The sequence below is a fragment of the Echinops telfairi genome, unplaced genomic scaffold (assembly GCF_000313985.2).
Source record: "Echinops telfairi isolate 266 unplaced genomic scaffold, ASM31398v2 ScPeMD7_4;HRSCAF=17, whole genome shotgun sequence".
Lineage (NCBI taxonomy): Eukaryota > Metazoa > Chordata > Mammalia > Afrosoricida > Tenrecidae > Echinops > Echinops telfairi.
The window spans coordinates 50,100,573-50,110,717 of NW_022103900.1; the positions used below are offsets into that span (position 1 = coordinate 50,100,573).

The 10,145-nt window shown below is 40.8% G+C and overlaps 1 protein-coding gene across 1 annotated transcript in view; it reads right to left on the reverse strand.

Annotated features, from left to right (window-relative positions):
• Window positions 1-10,145, reverse strand: part of THSD7B (thrombospondin type 1 domain containing 7B) — a 936,033-nt gene that overhangs the window by 724,390 nt on the left and 201,498 nt on the right. The window contains exon 2 of the mRNA XM_045298904.1: window positions 3,490-4,294. Coding sequence (XP_045154839.1) covers window positions 3,490-4,294 — 805 coding nt within the window. The remainder of the gene's footprint in view (window positions 1-3,489; window positions 4,295-10,145) is intronic.

The window sequence follows — 10,145 nt, forward strand, 5'->3', positions numbered from 1 at the left end:
TTGCAGCTTTCAGTATGGATTACAACTCAATGTAAGGAAGACCAAAATCCTCACAACCGGATCAATAAGTAACATCATGATAAACGCAGAAAAGGTTGAAGTCAAGGATTTTGTGTTACTTGAATCCACAATCAATGCTTATGGAAGCAGCAGTCAAGAGATCAAAAGGCATGTTGCATTAGATAAATCTGCTGCACAAGATCTGCTTAGAGTATTATTGAAAAGCAAAGATGTTACTTTCAAGATTAAGGTGCACCTGATCGAAACCATGATGGTCTCCATTATATGCATGTGAAAGTTGGACATTGAATAAAGAAGAGTGTATAAGAATCAATGCATTTGAACTGTGGTGCTGGAGAAAAATATTGAAAGTACCATAAACTGCTAAAGAATAAAACTGATCTGTATTGGCAGAAGTAAGGTCAGACTGCTCCTTAGAAGCAAGGACAGCAAGACTTTGTCTTACATTCTTTGGACATTTTCAGAAGAGACCAGTCCCTGGAGAAAGACATTATATTTGATAAAATGGAGGAGTGGCGAAAAAGAGGAAGTCCCTCAACAAGATGGACTGACTCAGTGGCTGCATCAATGGGCTCAGGCTTAGGAACAATTGTGGGGATGGCACAGGACCTTGCAGGGTTTCTGCTGTTGTACAGGGTCACTATAGGTCAGAACTGACTCACTAGCAACTAACAAAGACAGCCATGTCAGTTGTTTCCATCTTCTCTTATATAGGCATAGGAGTGCGTACATCAGCTCTTGCTATGGTGTTTATTTCTTAAGAGTATTTGTCAAGTAGAGGATTTGCTGGGTCACATGGCATTTCTATTCCCATTTGTTTGAAGAAGCACCATACCACTTTCCACAGTGGTTGTATATACTCTTTCACAGTACTTTGGAACAGTCTTTGATGATAAAGATAAATTTCTAGTTACACCAGAAGTCAAGAACTTCCAACTCTTAGCCACTCTATAGGACAGAGTAGAACTTTGAAAACTGTAAATGTTTAAAGAAACAGATGGTCTTATAGTTCTCAGCTGAAAAAATAACATATTTTCTAGAATGTTTCACATCCATAATAAAAAAAAATGAGTGAATTTTTATGAAATGTATTTGAGCCTTGTTAGCAAAACCCTGGTAGAATATGTCAGCAGAGTTCATCAAGTTGAATAAAAATGATACAATATAATCAACACATGATCACACAGAAGTAATATTTTCGTCTTTTCCATGGAGTCATAGAAGGCTGAAGAATAAGAAGGTGTACCCCCAAGAACCAAAATCCCCCCCAAATTTATGTAATTTTAAAAAAAATTAATTTTTTAATACTCATTTTATTAGGGGTCAATTTTTAAAATTTTAAAATTTTTTACAAAAAAAAACTTTTCACCTTCAAAGTACTTTCCATTACACTTAATACATTTGCAAATTTATGATTCCATTCTTGGAAACATTTTTCAAACTCATCTGTGTGGATGGCTGACAGCACCTCCCTCATTTTTCCTTCATCTCTTCTATGTCCTCGAATTGCTGTCCTTTCATGTCCTTCATTCATGGAAACAAAAAGAAGTCCCACCAAGTGAGGTCAGGTGAGTAAAGTGCATGCAGCAACACAGGCATGCTGTTTTTGGTAAAAACCCGTGCACTGAGATGGCTGCATGAGTAGGTGCATTGTCGTGTTGGCAAAACCAGTCCTGTCTGCCACAAATCAGGCCTTTTTTGTTGCACACTTTTACGCGATTTCTTTAGAACCTCTAAATAGCTTGACTGATAGTCTGACCTGATGGAATGAATTCCAAATGCAATACAACATTTCACCTTTTTTGGAATGAGAAAACCACTCGTCCATTTGAGTTTTCCCCCATAGTGCTGTCCTTGTAAGGTTTGTTCAAATCATAACAGTTTCTGAAGCATTTTTCCTGGGCCAGAAACAAACTTTCACAGTCACATGCTGTTCTCTTAAATAGGCAATCACAAAAAATGAAATTTGAGAAAAACTGATTTCACAAAAAAATTTACTGTGACCAGAGAAACTTCTCAGGTGACACCACTGGATGCAGTAACTCAGAGCAAGTTGCTTGATGCTCACCTAGTGGAAAAATTGCTTACTACAAAAACTCCGCTCTGACCAATGCAATTCCAGTTTTGGGGGTACACACCTTGTAGAAGTGTCCCCACTTGAAGAAATATTTTCCTAGTAACCTAATGATTTTGTGAGGCACTTAAAATTATTTGATGACTTAGTCAAAATAGTGTTACAGATTTTTAGTTCATCATGATGGCTGCAATTCAAGAAAGAAAATGATAAAGTCAAAGGGGAAAAAAGACAAAATATCTTATAGGATGGTATAAGGCTCATGGAGAAAGAGTAGAATTCTATGAAAACAGTTTATAAAGAATCCCACACACGTTCCAAGGATAATAATCAATATTATTTGCTTCATCTTGGGGCTTCAGAGAACCTGACAATAAAAAGCAGCAAATCACTTTTCAATGGATCTGCCAATTGCACACAGAATACGATCGAAATAAGCTAAAACATTTCATAAAATCTTCATCTGTGAAGTGTATGGGGAGAAAGATATCCATGAACAGCAAAAGATAGGTTTTGGAACCCCTGCCAATTATCTCTGGATCTCCATGAAAAAGCACCCGATGATCACAGTTAATCCCGTAATTCAAGTACTGTTGATAGGCATCTTAATTGTAAAGAAAATTGGTAAGAGAACAATGCTTCTATTTCAGATCTTCAAGGGAAAATTAAATGCATATGTTCCACAGTTTATCTGAGATTGTATTGTGAGATTTCACAGTGTAAGGTAAAACAGCCCAAGTCATTTTGAAATCTATACCATTGCTTTCAAAAGACTTAATCCACTCTCTCTACAGGCATGTGATTCTAATGATAGTGCATGCTTTCTTATGAAGGCAAAGCAAAAGAACCGCAAGCTCACATGTGGGTACAACAATACAACAGGAAATAGAAACCCCAGGTATGAACTCTGAGTGATGACAACAAACAAAAACAATTAAATGAAAAATAAATATTTGTTCAAAGAAGTAGGAGCATTTACAGAATCATCATCCAGAATTTAGAGTGGGCTTGAATTTTGATCAGTATTCTGAAGCCCTTGAGGGGAAAATAAATAAATACATGAAGTAAGCACTTGGTCATCTGTTACTACAAGGGCCTGTTTCTTTTGCTTTGTTTTTTATTTTTACTGGTTGTGTCTTGATAAACATTTGGAAATACATGACATACCTTCTAAATTGCACTGTTAATTACACACAAACATTCAGAGCATGGCCTTGTTAGACTTTCTAAAAAAAAAAAAATGCCTCCTTTAAATTAAAAACAAAACCCACAACAGAAATTCTATTAAAGTTCACCTCTATAGAAAATCATAAGGAAGTCTCTGTTTGTTTTGTTTGTTTGTTTTGTTTTGTATAAATTTAGGTGAACACAGGTAGACAATGAATGGCACCTACCTTAACAGAGCGTTTCGCCCATCACTTCTGGCACACCAAATTTGCCGGGTCTGATAACCTATCTCTAAGTCCCACGGCTTAGAATGGTGATGGGGTTTGTAACTTGGATGTCGAAAGGCATCCTTTGAGTCAGAGGGAAAATCCAAACCAGTTCTTGCGCTTAGGTTAATTTCCTTAAAAAGAGGCAGGCTACATTGACTCCATGGGCCAACCTTGAGCCGAAAAGTGTAGTCTTCTTCCCCGCGCGGGCAGGAGACGGGAGTCTCGCAGGCCCTAGACTCTGTCAAGTTCGGACACGGGAGGCCCCCGAAGAGCGGAGGTGAGAGGACCGCGCGAGTCCTGTGCTGCAGCTTCTGGCCGCACCCCGTGCCGCACGGGGACCACGGGGAGAACTCAGAAACCACACAGTCCCGGGGGCACGGAATGAGGCAGGCCTGCTCCGTGGGAGGCTGGTGGGCAAAGTGGTCACAAATTCCGTCGGCAACCACAGTTCTGTTCAGGGTCTGCAGGCAGCGCACGGTCCGGCGCTGCAGCCCGTGCTGCGCGGTCACACACTGGGCAGCCCGCGGCGTGCCCTCCCCACGGGCGGAAGGTGCCAGCCCGCAGCGCTGCCACTCGGACACCTCCCACTGGAAGAGGTCACGGTGCCAGTCGCAGACTCGGAAACAGCTTCTTTCCTGGGCGGGCTGGTGGCTTTCATCACAGCTCGACCGGTGGCTTGTCCACCCTTCCACATGGAAACACCACACAGCGCGACTCTGGACTCCAGCAGGCCCGCAGGCTCCAGTACACCTTCCCCAGGGGCCTAGAGACAGGAAAACAAGGGGTGTCAGTGACTCGTCCGTGACAGGCGACAATCTTGGGGAGACACTAGTGTCCAGAGGCTCGCTCTGCAAACACACAGCACCAGGGTGAAGTGCAGAAGTGGAGGCGAGACGGAGACAATGCCAAGTACAATTTAGTGTTTAAGAATGTGGACACCGAATGCACTTGCCTTTGTTGAAACCAAGGCTCAATCTCTTACCAACAGTGTACCCTTTCACAAATTATGTCGGCTTCCTAAACCTGCCTTCCGTGCCTGATATCAGGTAGAAGATATTAAAAGCTTTGGCTCGCAGAATTGTTCAGAGGATCAGCGTTACAAAGTGGATTGGGTAGACAACACACATTTATTGAATGGTAAGTTTCATTATGATTATTATGTGCCAAAGCCTATATATCTAATTCAGAATTAATACTCTCTAGTTAGGTAGTGTTTCATCGAAAAGAAAAGCCCTAAATCCCAGGTTTTAATAAAGTAGGATTTCCCATATCTCCGACCCTTCAGCTCTTAATTCTAAATTGTGCAGAAAAGAGAGTGAGGCCTCTGGTTACCAGTATACGACTGGCACTCCTGTTTGGAAGAGACAGAAATGTGCCCTTATTTTGAAATGACAGAACCTCCCTCCACTCACAACAGACTTTTCCTCACAATCCCATCTCTCGTGCTGTGTGTACCTCATTTAAATACGAACTGAAAAGGCTCTGAATCCATTCTCGGAGTGAACACAAAACCAAACCCAGGCCACGGACGCTAGTCAGACTCATGGTGTACCAGCTAAGGAAGAACTACATGCATTGTTAGGCAACCCACGCAATTGACCTGAAGATGCACTTAGGAACGGAGCTGGTCTGTAACCCAGGAATTACCTCTAAGTTTCAAAAATAACATGCCCAACTATACTAACTTGGTTTTCACTTTCTTTCTTTCTTTATTTTTAAGATACATAAAGATCCATTGGTTAATGCAACTAGGACGCACAGGAACCTGCAGAACTCAAGGTTTCCCATATTCTCAGAAATATGGGAAATGGTAATGCATGTTGACCACAAAAAAAGGAAGTACTTGGGGTACTCTTGAAATGACAAACATAACTCTTGGTGAGGCAACGCAGAAGGGCAGCCCAGGAAATGCAGGATTCACTGTTTTCCTTCACAACCAAGCAAGTCCAGGAGGTAAGGGTTGAGCTGAGAGAAGTGAAATGTTCCAGGCTCCACTGAGTAGAGGCAGGCTAAGCACCAGAAGGATTCTCTCTTCCTTTATGTTCATGAATCTCCTTGAGGTAAGTTTGGAGCTGAGGTATGTGAAACCTCTGGAGGCACCATTGAACTGATATAAAAGCAACTCCTTGTGGAAACGTTGTGGTGAAACACCTGAACTTTCCCAATAACGTGTTTTAACGCAACTCAAGTATCTTCCTTTGGCAATGTTGTGGGTAGAGGAAAATATGGAGCTCAAGGAAGTAAAAATTCTAAAGACACCACTGAAGGGAGGTTCACACAGCTATGGGAGTATGTAAGTCTGGGAACTTTAGAGAAACAAATCCACAGAAACTCATGTATAAGAGAGAGTTTTATATAAGGTTAAGTACACATCAAGAAAACATCCCTACCCAGAGCTGCCCAAGCTCACAAGTACAACATTAGCCCATATGTTCACCACCAAACACAAAGTCCTCTTCCATCTCACAAAAGAGACGAAATTAGACCGACTGTAGGGGGAAAGACAAGTTAGTGAAAGGGTAATCATCTCAGGATACTCGGGGTCTCCACACAGCTACTCCAGTACCCAGGGCTGCATCACGGTAAGTCCATGTGCTTCTGCTCAGGGATGTCTTGCAGGAAGTGAGCCTTGAAAGCAAAAGCAGTTGACTGGCTAAGGCAGCTGCACCCTGGTCCAACCACCACAAAGCAAGAGCAGTTTTCACTTTCTAAATAACTGTCCTAGGTTGTCCAATTACCATATATACTCATGTATAAGCCGAGTTTTTCAGTACATTTTTAATGCAGTTTTTGTGGTGAAATTAGGTGTCTTGGCTAATATTCGGGTCACCTTATACTCAAGTATATACGGTATTTACAATTTTTAAAATTTTGATACAAAGCAAAGCAGCAAACAGGGGCAAATTACCCAAATAAGCATGGTCAGCATGGGCCTACTTTGTTTGCATCTTTACATATTAATAAGTAATCACTAAGAAGCCCATGTTTGCCTTGCTATTAAGTACCAGGAAGCTTGTGCTTACCTGACTGATTGGATAATCTAACACTGGCAGTAAAGGAGGAATTGCCTGTAAAAAGGCCCACAGCATCCTTGAAATGTCTTGTTTTAAAATAATTAATTCATATTTGTGGGAAAGAGTCCAGTAAATGGACAGACAAGCAAACTGTCCATGGATATTTATAACACTTTGGCATCCCATCTATAGACATGCCAGCCGATTTAACCAGAAGGCTAGTCACAGACCTTTTCACGGGGGCAGCAAGGGCTCACACTTTGTGGCAGTAGCTTTAAACAAAAGAAAAGCAAAAATAGTCGACCCTGAAAAAAGTCTCATCAGTGTAACCATGTGACCTTTGCCTGGAATCAGGAGAGCAACACGGCTGGATATAGTTTTGATTTTCGCAGGCAGAAAATGAAAGTGCATTCTCTCTCGTTTTCTTTTCCTCAAGTCTAATCCAATCACTCACCCCAAATGTTTTTAAACCGCCTCATGGAATGCATTTTGACGTGCATCCATTATTCCATCGGGAGTAAGAGCTGTGGGCCTGCACCTATGCATCCTCAGGGAGCCAGATGCTTGCATTGGGGCCACATCTTCAGACGGGAGTCTGTTCTGAATGTTTAGATCCAGTGCTCTGGTAGAATTCGAACCTTCCATACAAGAGACCTGGGTTCTGTTCTTGGCCAGAGCACCTCAAGGGCAGCTACCACCATCTGTCAGTGAACACCGGTCTTGCTGTGACGCTGAGCAGCTTCAGGCGAAGTTTCTAGACTTAATAGGAAAAGTCTTCTTCTGAAAAGCGGCCAGTGAAAGCCCTATGGATGACAACAGTCCACTCCACACAGGTCCTGGCCTTTCTTGCCATTGTGCACAGATTGCCATGAGTCCGTGGTGGCTCGATGGCAGCGGACAACTACAATTCTGGGTTAGACCAACAGTGGATTAGACCATAGTGGTAATGACTCCCGTGACTTTGTGAAAGAGCTGAATGTAGAAAGGGTCAAAGCTCCCTTTCAGGACATACACCCACTAAGGCCGTTAGTTTCCAAACACCCTTCAGTTGCCCACATGCATCCCACGAGCGTCGTTCCAGCACTGACGGCTCCCGGTGCAGCCGCCCGCTGAGGGGAAGGATGCCCAACACTAGCTGATTAAATTCACTGTCCTCAAGCTGGGTGATTTGCTTCTAGATCACTCAGCAGGCTTAACTCCACAAATACAGTTGCTTCCTGTGATTTCAAAGTTATTTTCAGTCTCCATACATCTAGATGGTCTGGAAAGTTTCTGCTTAAAAATGCTCTGCATTACCCACCATGTCAGACATGCAAAATTGTACTCTTACCAGAAAAATTGCCATGGTCCTTCAGTAAAGAGGGTTTGCAATAAAGTAAACAATTGCAACAAACTTTAAAAAATCAAAAGCCAGTCTTAAATGATGAAAAAAGTTATTGGATAAAATTGAGGAGAACTTTTGAAATGTGCTTTGGGGTTTTAAATAGCTCCCATCTGTTTATCTTTACTTTGTAAAGTATTGAATGCACCCAAATTCCCATGTAATAACTGTTGAGTAGATTCAAGAAAACATTATCAGAAAAGTGAAGAAGTGATATCTAATCAATTGTGGAAGACCTATATTAAATTTAATTCACCCAAAACATCTTACCAAGTGCCTCTGTTTCCTACGGCTAAATAAATTGACTAACACATTTTCTTCTTCAAATAGTATTGTTTCCTTATTATTAAAAAAGCCCTGCTTATTTTCAAAATATACTACTGTAACATGCTTGTCATTTTAAATTACTAATATTTTAAGCTTTATGAATTATTATTCTTTCCTCAGCTTTCATATCCTCCATGTATATGGAATTTTACCAAACAGCAAAGAAACAACCCTGGATCAATGAAAGACAACGTGTAACTATTAAGATACAATTATGACCCTGCATTGAAGGTTGACAGTAGAGTGCCGAATATGGCCGAAGATTATTAAATATTCTCAGAATTTGCCAGCTGGTCATTCATTAATCGTTTGAAATCAGTCATGATGAGAAAAGTACATACACTATCCTTAGGCTTCTGTAAACGTAAGCTTCTCAGCATACCACCAAAGTGGGGCCAAGTGCCTTGATGGTACACAAGCCTTAGAGGGCGGGTTGATGTGCTTAATTCCTATATGGTACACAAGCCTCAAAGCGAGGGTTAATTTGCTCATTTTACTAGATGGGGAAAGGAGGACTCAGAGAACTTTAAAAAGCACACCTAAGATAACAACTGGAACATGGTAGACTAAAATTAGAACCCAAGTGTGTCTCATTCCAAAAGTGTCGTAAGTGGGTGTTTTAAGTATTTTCCAGGGTCTATATTGATATGTGTGATTTTAATATCACAAGATAAATATCGCTTCCTTTCTTAGCCATGATTTATCCTATTTGTTGATGAATATCCTTTTGGGCCACTGCCTGTCAGCTTGTCATTCTGTGGGGGAACTAACTGTGTGTTGCTATGACACTGCTCTGTCACCAGTACTTCAAATACCAGCAGGGTCCCCTAAGGTGAACAGGTTTCAGCAGAACTTAAGACAAAGAACAGACTACAGAGAAGGAATGGGCTGTCCACTTCTGAATGATTAGCCACTGAAAGCCTTATGAATAGGAGAACATTGCCAGATACAGCGCCAGACAATGAGCTCTCCAGTTCAGGCAAGACCCTCAAATGCAAAGGAGGAAAAGGTACATTCTAGAAGCACAGTCAAACAAAAGTCCACCAGAATGTCTGGGATGGAATAAAGCCTTTGGGACTTTTATTTGCTGATGGGACATAATTCAAAATGAGAAGAAACAGCTGCAAACATCTATTAATTAGAAGGTGGAATGTACAAACAATGAATTTAGGAGAATTGGAAGTCATCAAAAAGTAAATGAACTGCATAAAGATCAATATCCTATACATTAGTGGGCTGAAACGGATTATACTGGCCATTTTGAGTCAGACACTCATATGCCTTATTATGCAGGAAATGACAAATTCAAGAAAATTAGCATATTCGTCATTAAAAAGAACATTTCAGGATTTAGCTTGAACTACAATGCTGTGGTAGGCTACCTATATGTATAGAAGGAAATCCAGTTAATATAACTATTATTCTAATTCACACACCAACCACTAAAGGTAGGGATGACTTTATTGAAGAATTCTATCAATTTCTTCAGTCTAAAATTGATCAAACATACAATCAAGATACAATGGTATCACTTTCAAGAAAAATTTTCTTGAATATCAGTCAGCAATGATTGCAGCGACGCATTGACAGGGAACTGCCAGGAATTTAAGCTGGATTCAGAAGAAGACATGGAATGAAGAATATCATTGCTGAAGTCAGATGTATCTTGGTGGAAAACACAGCAGCAGAAAAAATGTTCACTTGTGTTTTATTGGCTATGCAAGGTATTTGAGTGTTCAGATCATAAGAAACAATTCTGAAAAATTTAATTGTGCTCACGTGGAATGTGTGCATTAACCAAGAGGCAGTGCTTCGAACAGAACAAGGCCATATTGCATGGATGAAAATCAGTAAAGCTATGCATCAGGGTTGTATCTCTCTCTCTTTTTTTT